Here is a 12,592-nt window from a genome sequence, read left to right on the forward strand (position 1 = left end):
TTCCCCCTGAGAGTCTCAGCAAACAAAAAAAAAACAAGGACAGATGGGCTGAGACAGAAACAGGGGAGGGCAGAGCGACAGAGAGACACACCCATCACACAAAACGAGGAGTGGAGTCTCAGGTTTGCTCAATGACAGCACTATCAGCCTGACATTGGGTAATCTTTTACTCAAAGCCGTAAAACTCAGTGTTCTTTTATGAAAAACATAAATATTGCCCGTCACCGTCCTCTTAAAGAGTCACGGTCATGCGGGTTACATATTCAGGTTAGCTCAGATTTCGAGTTCGAACAAGGGGCTGAGGAGGGAACGTAGTTAATGAATGTCCTCCGATGTATGGCTGTGCAAATGTATGTGTGTGTCTGTGAGCAGGGAGTGTCACAGGTCGCATTAAGGCTTAGAACAGCGTCTAAGGGCCTGTGTGTTTGAGCAGAATACAAAGGTCGCCGAGGCCAACATGTCAGAACTCATAACAAAGTGAATAGTTAAGGTATGATCAAATAAAGGAAGAAACAAAGGAAGGGTTGGGAGAAAATAAGCAACACGCACCACCAAGGGCTTCGCAATGCATCGTGGGTCATGTGTCCGCGTGATGCAAATGTCATCTTCTGCCTAAAGTCTGCAAGGGTCCACGTGCAGCTCAAAATTAGAGGTCGAGCTGTCTGAACTTGCCGTTCACACCAACTCCATGCACATTTTGTTGCATTTGTGTATTTTTTTTACGTTTTTCTGTTGTTCAGCCACACACGATGAACACAGGAGTTGTTCGTCTTGCTCTTATGTGTTCAAGTGTAGCACAGAACCACAGCTTGACTAAATGTGCATATTAAAAAACAAGCATGCGTTCCAATATCCATATTAGCATACTTGCTAGCATGCCAGAAAAGGAGCTAGCACAACACAATGTCAAACGCAGCGCGCTAAAAAATACCTGGATGTTCTACTATATCTGGTTGGATTTTGAAGTATGCAAATCAGCAAGCTTTTCTGGCCATTCTGACCCACAATCCTTTGCACAGTTACATCACGTGTGTCACGGTGTCCCACGTGAGTGCGAACAAGCTTGCACTGCCAGGAGTGCACATAAAGACGACAGCACATTTTCATTTACACGCTGCAACGGTGAAAGTTTAAGGCCAGTTATAATCAAGGAGTAGTACTTCCCAAATGTATGTATACTGCACAAAACAGTATGTTATAAGGTTAGCTGCAGTATGTACTTAAAATAAATGGAAAAGTATGCAATCTGGAAAGCAGTATACATGCAAAGAATCATATATGGACAGTACATGATTTGAATTGGGGTGCCTGTATAGCTCAGCGGGTTAAGCGGGCGACCCATATACAGGGGCTGGTCCCAACGCAGCGGCCCGGGTTTGATTCCCCCTCATGGCCCTTTTTCTGCATGTCTTCCCCCGACTCTTCTCCCCTCATTTCCTGTCTCTCCTTCACTATGCCTATCAATAAAAAAGCCGAAGAAAGGCCAAAAAAATGCAGCAATTTATGAGAAAAATACCAAAATATTACCTCCAGAGAAATTATTTTTAGTTTTTAACAATGAACTTTTAGCTGCATCCTGATTCTGTCGTAATTATTTAGCATATAAGTTGCCAGAAACTACTGAAGACTCACCATTTTAAATTTCTATAGCCATGATTTGCTTATTCTGTCCAACTAACAGTCCAAATTACCACAATTTACACTGATAGAAAAGAGAGAAAACCTGCAAAAACGTTTCTATAGTTCTTATCTGTCAACATGCAGTAGTGTTTTTGAAAAATCCTTAACACACACTAGAATCTAACCACTTGTTGGTCCACTAAATCTCATTTTAATCTGTTTTGGAGCTCTGGCTGCCTAACAGACAAACGGTCATTAAACCGTAGTGCATAAAACGGGATCCTGGAGGCTGGGTGGGGTGGCCAGATAAGTGCCCAGACACAGATAAACTGCAGACAATGTAGACGCTCCTGACAACCACAAACAAAACACGAGCTGCTTCATTTCCTGAAGGGCTCACAGTGTTAAACTACTACATTATGTTTAGTCTTCGAGTCCCGACCGCCTGCCTACTCGCTCACACCCAATCAATGAATCATATGTTTTCTCTAATTATAGCATCCAACGTAGAACTCAGTTAAAGCAAAACAGGTGTCATTTTTCTCCAGAAAATCAGTAAGAAATCACAGTTTTTACAGAAAAGAAGGAGAAATGTGCACAAAATATGAAGGACATTCACACAGGATGGTAAAAAAAATCTCAATAAAACAGTAAAATCAAATGTGTTTCGTAATTGATCCATGTGTAGAGAGTTACATAACCACTGAATGCACCACAAAGCAAAGACTACAATGTTAGCTTATAAATATCCATTACCTGTGAGTTCAGTTTGATGTTATTTTTACATTTAATAACAAAAATAATCACTCGGGTATAAAACAACAACCTAAAATTATCCATTTTGTCTATCCGTATGAAAGAAAACAGCGAACACAAGTACAGAAAAGAAGATTAGCAACACAAAGAAAGATATTCTTGTGTTTTTTTTCACTAATATATGCATATACTTGTATAATCAAAGTGAAGACTGAGCCCTGAGGGTCAACATGTGGTCCAATATAAGCCAAACCTGAGGGTACAGCATGTGACAGTGTGTTGACAGAGTGCCGTGCGCCTCCAGTGACTTCACGGTTCACTTGTGTTTGTGTGTTTTCTAAATTATGCCCGATGCCCGGCGTGCATTAAGTTTAACCTCCTAAGCAGCAATGACAACACCAGAGGCACAAACGGGCGCTGTCTATATTTTCTTAGCACTTTCTGTTAATTATTTTTAAGAGGGCCGAGCCATTTTAGTGAATCTCAGCACTAGTTTCCATAATATACACCACGTTTATGTCTGCTGCTATTTCCTGTGATGACACTCATCAAAATTGTATCTCTTCTAATAAGGTCACGTTGCAGTCCTTCTGAAAGGTCACAGCACGTTGACTTAGAAGCCTGTTATTTATACTTGACATACACACACAGACACACAGAAGAACTATATGCAGCAGCTGTTGGTTATTATCTTTACTATCAATCCAGAGCTCATCTTGTTCCTCTAAAGTCAACAGTATAAAACCAAAACTGAGTGGATTTGATCATTTGGAGTTTATTGTGCACACACAGACACAGCTGGATGCCATCGCCGTGGTAACTGATGCCAAGCAGCAAGTGAGAGGAACTTGAGATGCTGGCAGGGAGTCAGGTCAGAAGAGAAGCAGGGGGTCGGCAGGAAATCAAGCCTGTTCACAACCTCATCAACGCAATCCGCCACTACCTGAGCGCTTAGAGATGGCAGTATCGAAAGTTTATCCATCGATCACTGTCAGCAAGCAGCTGCCATGTATTTGTTAGATTTCAATTTAAAGCTTTTATGGCTGATCTTCCGGTCGAGCTTTAGCGGCTGCAGCTAATCGAGTCTGATCGTTCTGTTTAATCTAAACAGACACTTCCTGCCTGTCTTATGTGTCAGAGGATTTCTCAAGCAAAAACCTACTAGATAGTCAATAGCAGAGCTTCGCTGTAGCATCGACATTGTGATGTGTGCATCCGCAATGCTCACGTTGCTTGAAGTTCAAAGCGAAATGGGTCAAATTAAGGTTCTTTTGGTGCCTGGCATAAAAATAGAACTTGTACAGTTTTCAGGTTTTTGTCAGTGGATTCAGATTTTAGCATTCTCGAGCACAGTAAGTTGTTTTCTCTAAGTTTATTCACAAGAGATGAACCTTGTTGGCATGGAGGCTACACGTACAAGGTAAAATGAGCGAGGAAAAGGAGGGAAAAACTAGAAAAGAAGATTTAGTTGAGAAAAGAAATGCAATCCAAGTTATATGGAGACACTTCAGCTACAGAAAGGATGGTGCTGACCGGCAACAGGTATCTCCTTCCTCGTAATCCTTGTAGTCACTTAACGCAACACAACTAAACAAAAATAAAATCAGCACCACAAACCTCTGTATGACAGGTCTGATTTGAATGCAATCCAGATTTTTTCTGCTTTGTTTTGGGAATTATTTATTATTTTCTATGCAGATGTACTCATCTACAAAATCATCCCAATCATTCTATAATGGCTAATTCTTTCCAAATACAATTATTCAAGTTATCTGGTGAAAAGTCCTGTATTTTTCCATATTGCATAAAATCTCAATGCCAGTTTTTTTTTTTCATGCTGTGCAGCCTTAGTCATCAAATATAAATGCAGACGATTAATGGCAGGAAATAGCTGGCATCTGTTTTCACATGAAACCAGCAATGAGACCACAGATACACATCAACCCCACAGTGATCATGTAAACGCTGTAAGTCGTGCATCTCTCCTCTAAATATGAGGCTCCATTTGAACCTATAGACATGAATTTAAGTTGTTTCTTAGTGTAAATATGAAGATTCTGCATTTACACCCTTCTCATGTCAGACAATCACATTTTAAGCCTTAAATAAGTGCATTTTGCATATTTGGATCATTGATTCACCTCAAAATTTTACTCCTCGACACAAAAACACTGTTTTACTACCTGCAGATTTAAAATATTCACTTTTAATAACTGAAGCCCTAGAACAGGCACAGAAAGGTAAACCATGAACAACATATGAGTTCAGATGAATTTATACTTTTGCTATTTCTACTAAATATCTGATGCATGTAAGACCTTTAATCGTTGAACACATTTCGGTTGACTGCCTTAATCTAAAAGCTGTTTACTTAAATTTTTTGACCTTCATATTTCCGTTAGAAGGCTAAGAAGCAGATCCTGACGCCCCCACCACACATAACATCACATCACAGGATGCCATCAAGCAGCTGCATTGCCCAAAGCTTTTCAAAGGGAAGCAGCAAACATTCAGCTGAGGCTCCATCAAATATAACACTAATCACACCGCAGTAATCTTACCATCCAGTTGTTGCAGCAATGTAATTGTACTTGATATCTGGTTAAAAAGCAAATGATTCACAAGTCGTATCTACAGCTAAACATGTTGTTCATTATTAAGCTGAGGTGTGGAGAGCTTCCAACTCAAGATTTTACACACGGCAATCTGAGTGTATAGTCTCATAGCTACTTACAGTAAATCTCTGCTAAACTTTCAGCCAGTGTAGATTGGTTTTAACTCTCCGTTCAGCCGGATTTATGTGTGTGAGTAGGCACTTCAAGCTTGTTGCCAAAGCCTCCCACCTCGCCAGCCAAGCCCCCTCAGATGAGCCGCAGAGCCCTTTCTTGGCCAAATGTCACACAGCAGTAGCAGCACCATGCGCCACTACAGCGGCTCTAATTAACAGAAGCAGTGGTGAGCAGGAAGCAAGTATTCTGCTGGGATTCATCTGGCGAAAGTTCAGTGAATTTTTTTGCCTCCGTTGCTGCGTCTCACACTGATACTTCTACAGAGACAGAAGGGGAAACAGTCACTCCTCACTCTGCCATGATATAGACACAGCAAGTCAGTGTGTGTCTATATCTGTGACCTTGAGATGCCTGAGAAAGGGAAAATATACCCCTGCGGGAGATGGCGTCAGTGTATGGACATCCTCCTCAGAGAGAGTGTGTGAGTGCATGAGTGTGTGTGTGTGAGGCAAAACAGATGAAAACCTGGGAAGTGTTTTGACATCTGTAAACACAAACCTGCAGGTCACATTTGATATCTGATAAAGACTCAACAGCAGTTCTCAGCGGAGCCATTTTTGTCTGACGCACAGATTTGGTTTAGCAACACTAAAGTTCCTGTTTTTAGTAGGAAATCCAGCTACTTTCTCATTGATGGTTTTAACAGGAGTTTCTTTAGGCAAAATACAATAAATAACAAATCTGGAAAATTGATTGACTTGGAGAATCTCTGCCACTAGAACTAATATTTTTTTATTGAACAGTGAAGACAAAAAGGAGGCTGTCTTCAAACTAAATATTTGAAGCACACAGTAGTGACAGTCAGTGTATCTACCAGCTATTTTGAGAGTGCTCTTTGCTCTGTTGCAGGCAGGATAAATCACTCATTCCCCAGATAAAAGTTTCTACTACTGCTGGGTTTACTTTACACATAGGTCAAGCTCAGCAACAGACTGATGATAAATTGATATGTTGGCCTGGCAATGTTTGGCTTCACTTGGCCATTTAGAGGACAGAGTCAGTGCAAATCAATAAAAAGTTGCACTGAGTGATCACCGTTCTCCTACGAAGACACACTTCTCTCCTGATGGGAGTGGTCGCTTACATGGGAACAATAGTTCCATCTGTAAGAGGTCCCTGAAGGGTTTAATAAAAATGATTTGAATCACACACACCAATGTGGTCTTCACAATCACCAGCTCTCAGTCAAACTCAACATCTGTGGGAAAATTTGGACCAAAATTTTAAACAGTGTCTCCATTATAATCTTGAAAACACCTAAAGAAAGAATATGTTTTGAAAGAGTCTGATTCTGTCCCTTCAGGTGAGCTCCAGAGACTTAAGCTGTTTTGTCAGCGCATGGTGGCCCAACACCTGACTAAAACAGTTTTCGTTGGATTTTCCATTCATTTGTCACCTGTCAGTAAAACCTCATTGTTTAAACATTGCCTAACTTCTCACTAAACCTGACTGAACACACTGTTCATTGATAAGATCATGGAGTCACGGCCACATGAAAGAAATAAGGTACTAATAAAGAGGAACAGAAGTCGCAAAATGTTAAAGCCTAAACAAAATGATACAACATCACAGCCAGCCTCTGACTCTGTCGACACAAATCCACCTTACCTGGCTTTGGACAACCATAAAACTGAGGTTCAAACCATAACATTTCCACAAACCTTTCTTGAACTCCTCCAGCATGGAGTCCAGCTTGGTGTCATGGAACACAAAGTGGACTGGGTGGTTGTAGAACTTGGTGATGGTCTTCAGGGTGGTGCAGTCGTCCGGGTCCACGAAGGCCAGGTCTTTGACGTAGAGGATGTCCACGATGTTGGAACGCTCATCTTCGTACACTGGTATCCTGGTGTATCCGCTCTCCATGATCTCAGACATGGTGTTGAAGTCCAGCACAGCGTCGCTGTGGATCATGAAGCAGTTGTTGATTGGGGTCATGACATCCTCCACTGTTTTGGTCCTGAGCTCCAGAGCCCCTTGGATCATGTTGAGCTCCTCTTTCACTAGGTCATTGTAGGGCTCTGTGACCTTTAACATCTCCACCAGCTTCTCCCGGTTGTACACGGTGCCGATCTCCTGGCCCAGCACGCAGTCCAGGATCTTGCTGATGGGCCAGGAGAGGGGGAATGTCAACAGCATGAACAACTTGGTGACCAGGATGGTGTTGGCTCCGACTGCCAGACCATGCCTGGAGCACAGCGCCTGGGGGACGATCTCACCAAAGATCACGATGCCGATGGTGGAAGCCACCACTGCGCCCAGCCCCGAGCCGATCAAGTCGTCTAGCAGGATGGTGAGGGTGGTGTTGACCAGGACGTTCCCCAGGAGCAGTGAGCACAGCAGGTAGTTGCCTTTCCTGCGAATGGGCTCGATCTTCCGCGCGTACTTCTTCTCCTTCTCGGTGCCGCAGCTCTGGACGATGCGCAGCTCCATCGGGTCCAGCGCCATCAACCCCAGGTTGAGCCCGCTGAACATGCCGGACAGCACCAGCAGGAAGGAGATGAGGATCACCTGCAGCCAAATGGGCAACATGGGCTTCTTCTCCTCCACCACCAGTAGTCTGCCGTCCTTGTCGTCCAGCAGGTACCACTTCTGCTGCTGCGTGTCGCGGACGCACACGCCGAACACTTTTGCCACTTCGCTCTTACGAAGCTGCTTGATGCTGAGGCTGACCACTCCGGAGGTGTTCTGGTTACTCACCACCATGGGCCCATGCACCGCTATATCCTTCGTGTGTTCGGGACAAGTCCTATTGAAGCCTGTACCATCGTCCTCTTGGCCACTGGAGTCCAGTTCCATGAACCTGATGAGATCCGAGCTGTTTGGGAACAAGTGGAGCCCGTAGAACCTGAAGAAGATGTTGCTGTCCTCGGTCACCTGAATAACCCCCGTCTCGGTGGTCGAAGCGGGTTTGTCGCTCCTCTCCAGCCTCATGCCGAGTATCCGAGTGGCGCTTCTCGACTCCGAAACCGCCGCCTCGGTCTGGCTGCCCGCAAAAACACAATAAAACACGAATAAAGTTAGCGTGAACCTCCGTCCACTCGAGTCTATCGCCATGTTTGTGTCGCTCTCTGCCAACGGGGGAACTGACGTCACCTACTCCTTTCCCCAGACCTGCCCCTTAATTTGCATACAAACATTTAGCCAATAAGCTGGAGATACGTCACACATAAACTTCGTCGGGGCTCCGCCAGCTCTAATTTTTAAGGTTGACTGATGGTTTGCTGTTAAGGTCGACCGAGTGAAGTTCTAAATTTCACTCATGCTTTTCATTGTTTGTTGTTGACATCAGAAACACAGGAAGGATTTATTTATTTGCATTTCTAATATTGTGTATGCAGTATTTTTCAAGACAGCATTATGATGTATTTTTACAAATAATTACAAACTCGTTTATTCATAAAAAATGATAGTTATTTATTAACATCCTTGACAGTTTTTTAAGTGAAAAATCTGAAACTCGGTATAGAAACAAATTAATTTGTTTTCTACAGAAGAAATATACCAAATAAATTTACATTTAGGTACTATTTGATGTGACTCATTATTGGAAAAAAATAGACTGTGGTTTCTTTTCTGACATATCAGGTTAAGATCTAAATGCTGATAAGAGACTGTGCTGACATGCAACATCAGCAAAGCCAATCAAACTCAAATGTGACTTATATATTTTAGAAAACTGGGTAAAGAATATTGTGACAAAGACATAATTAAATTCTAATTCGTATGGCCCTGATGATGACTGCTTTTGGGAACAGACAACTGGGTGATGAAGGGAGATGATTGTTTTTCCACTGAAAGACTATGCTTTTTGCATTTTCTGTGGCTTCTGATTGTGACTTATAATAAGGCTCTAGTGTGGTGAAAAATATGGGACTATTTGAAGCCAGCTGTGTAACTGTGACAAAGCAGAAACACAGACAAGGCAGCCAGGAAGGAGACACCAGCCTCCCAGCCGTCATACTGTCATCCCTGTCCCATGACTTGGGCAAAAAGACTGAACATTTGATGCAGAAAGACAGACCTTTGGTGGATGCACTTTTTGCACTTACTAAAGGTTTCTCCTTATGTCTGAATTCTTGCTTGTGTTGTACGTCGCTTTGGACAAAAGCGTCTGCTAACTGAAATTGTAGAATTGTAGACAAGAGAAAGAGGGAAGACTATGATCTGAGTACTCATTGCCTGCAACTGCTTGAGATGTACACTCCTCATGTTTGAGGAAAAACAGCTATAAAATATTAGTTCAAAAGACTGAAATATAATGAACTATCAGGGTGAATAAAACAATGTCTCAAAAGTCAATTTTTATGGAAATGCCTTGTTTTCATTGTGGTGAGCATAAAAGTATTTCTGAGAGCAGAGCACCATCTTGTGGTGAAATTGTTGACAGTGCACCCTAACAGACTGAAAGAGATGGTAATCAAACAGAAATCAGCCCAACTTTAAATGCTGTACATGGCGAATACAATTCTGTACTGAACGCAGTAACTTGAAATGCATAAAAGCAAAGCTGTAATTAGCATTCAACCTCTGATGAGAAAACAACAGCATGAAGTCACTAAACTGAATGCAGTTCTGTTAAAATGACACTGCATCTGACTGCAAATCAATTTTTCTAACTTGTATGATAGGTGACAATATATGTTTAAAAAACACAAATTATGAATGGAAATGTGTGGCAAATTAGCACACATTTCATTTGATAATGTCTCAACTGCATATTTAAGCATCACATTCCATAAAATTCAAATATCCAAAATAACTATCTCAGAGTAACTAATGAACCACAATCAACAGGTTATTTTTTTTTTTACCAGTAAAACATTTCATTGTTTACCACATCTTGGTGGACTGACATGATCCAAAAGCTTTTCACTCGTCACAGCAAACATTGTGACTTTTCAGTGCAGAAAAAAGTGTATTAATACATGTTCAGAATGTGTCTACTGATTGTTCGGCCTTCAGTTTTACTACCTGCAATATTCCCAAAATCATCAAATTACTATTTTTGATTTAAGAATTATTCGGTCAAACTTGCACTGGCCACAAATACCATCTTAATGGGTCTATATCTGTGAGATACTCGTGTTTAAGCCCAGCTGATACGTGGAAATTTTTTTTTATTATTGTTACATTTTTACAATTTTGGCAACTAAATATTTTTGCCAGTTGTGTCATATACAACATCCTACTCGGTTCAAGGGGATATTTAGTGGTAAATTCAAAGATGTTGTGAAAAGGAAATTACATTATCTGAAAAGCTGGACAAGATTTTGTGATATAATTTCTGTTGTTTAAAGAGTGTCAGTGCTCTCCAATCAGATGGTTTGTTTGGTGTCACTTTCTGTGCTTGTACCCAACAGTATCCTCTTTAAACCTCTGAGGGTTAACTCTATTCGTTCTTTCTTTCTTTCTCTCTTTCTTTCTTTCTTTCTTTCTCTGTGAACATCTCAAGCCAATCTTTACTGATGCTGATTTGGCTGCCGGTGGACGGGAAAACTCTGTACGCTCTAACCTGCAGAGGTCAGTACAAGCACAGTTATCCGTTCGGCATTACAGATGTCAGTGTTTGAAGTAAACGTTAGCAGAACAAAGTACTCAGATCATTTACTGAAGCAGAAAATAAACAGTGAAAGATGAAATCACAAGTAAAATCCATTCAAAATGTTCATTAAGTCAGAGTAAAGAACTATGATCAGCAAGACATACTTTAATTATGAAAATTAAAGTTGCCCAATGCAGGAGACTGTTATAGTGTTATATATTATATGATTAAATTGTTATAAGTCATGTATTTATGTAAAAGCAGGATCTTGTGGCTCATTATATTTGCTTTATGGGACTGCAGCCAATTAACTTTTTTTTCAATATGGTGATTTTTTTTGTCTTACAAAACAGTGATATGATGTGTAAAATAAAAATTCAAAACTATCAGCAAAATGTCTGTGTAAAATGCATTTAGAATATCTAAAAATAGAAGCAGCAAATGCCAGTATTTAAAGCTGGAACCATGAAAGTGTATTTATTCTAACAGCCAGCAGGGGGCAAAACCTCTGTTTGCACAAAGAAGCCACACTGCATAGAAGTCAATGAAAAAATGACTACTTCTCACTTGATTTGTTACCTCAGTAAACATTTTCCTAATGATTCTATGGTCTCACTTAGTATATTATGGTGTCACTTGTTGTAAAGTATATGATTTGTATGTTTTTCGGAGCTGTCTACCTTGTTAATGAAAAGTTGCAACTATTTCATCATATATAATGTCTCAAGTTTTCTGTGAGATCCAGCACTTACTCTTTATATTTCAAGAAATAAAAATAGAGGCTTCATAAGTGTAAACTGTACCAATAGGTATGTTGACCTTTTATAAACAGTGTTATGGTTATCAAGTTTTCTAAATAAAATACTTAGATATAGCACCTTTAATGAGTGGTCTAATCAGTTGTCCCTTATATTACTAGAAGTAATGTGTGTGACACAGCAGTTTTTCTGTCATTAGATAGATCAAAAGCTGTAACCACAAAATTTAAACATGAAACACGGAAGTAAAAACATCACATCTTAGCATCTTAACATCTTGGGACAAAACCACAGCAGAGTGTGAACTTGTTTCTCACAAGAAGAAACTCTGCATCCTGTCAGTCAGTCGGTACAAACCAATTAGTGCTCAGGTAGCACAATGATATGCTGGTATTACAATATTCTGTACATGACACACACACAGACGCACTCATCAAGCTGGGTGGCAGCATTTCTAAGCTTTCACTAAAACAGATGGACCTGCAGTTATGTCCTGCTTCCATTTTCTTGCATTGCAACTGTTTAAATATTTAAGCTGTTTGATACGAATAGTTGTACTGAAGATTTATGACGGATTTAAATTAGCTTGGAAAATGTCTCTGATGTAATTTATTTAGAGTAAAGATCATTATAGATTACAATACTGACCATGTGAAAAAAAGCATTGTTAGCTATGCACAGGGTTAAAAAATAAAAAGTGCAGCAAACCACAGTAGAAAATTTGATGGTGTCAAACCATGCTATGCATGATTTAAATATTTTGATCTTCAGCAACATGTAAAAAGAGTAATTTGACAGTGAGAAACCTACAAATAACATACACTTTTAGCTGATGGCAACTAACTGTATACATATTTTTCAACTTAAACTGGCAGACCATCCATCAATAACGTATATTGTTTATCTGTGTTTTTACTGAGAGGCAGGAAGTAACAGGGTTTCTACTACCTGCTCTGGTTTATCTCATTAAATGTGTACAAGGAAATGAAATAAAGTTCTGGTTAGAATTACTGTGATTTGAAGTAATCCTAGCTCTATTGAGCAGTTTATGGTTTAACTGCCAAAATGTTTGGATTTCTAATAGTCACTTTGACCGATATTATCACGTTAGAGGGAAATAACGACCT

The 12,592-nt window shown here is 40.4% G+C and overlaps 1 protein-coding gene across 2 annotated transcripts in view; it reads right to left on the bottom strand.

Annotated features, from left to right (window-relative positions):
- The window catches only part of LOC110960453 (metal transporter CNNM4), a 59,887-nt gene extending 51,623 nt beyond the window's left edge, over positions 1-8,264 (bottom strand). The window contains exon 1 of one of the 2 annotated variants that reach the window (XM_051950911.1): positions 6,827-8,264. In XM_051950911.1, the coding sequence (XP_051806871.1) occupies positions 6,827-8,219 (1,393 nt within the window). In that variant the 5' untranslated portion in view covers positions 8,220-8,264. The remainder of the gene's footprint in view (positions 1-6,826) is intronic. The other variant, XM_022207699.2, reaches the window with a different exon arrangement.
- Positions 8,265-12,592: the final 4,328 nt, after the last annotated feature.

The sequence above is a fragment of the Acanthochromis polyacanthus genome, chromosome 7 (genome assembly GCF_021347895.1).
Source record: "Acanthochromis polyacanthus isolate Apoly-LR-REF ecotype Palm Island chromosome 7, KAUST_Apoly_ChrSc, whole genome shotgun sequence".
Lineage (NCBI taxonomy): Eukaryota > Metazoa > Chordata > Actinopteri > Pomacentridae > Acanthochromis > Acanthochromis polyacanthus.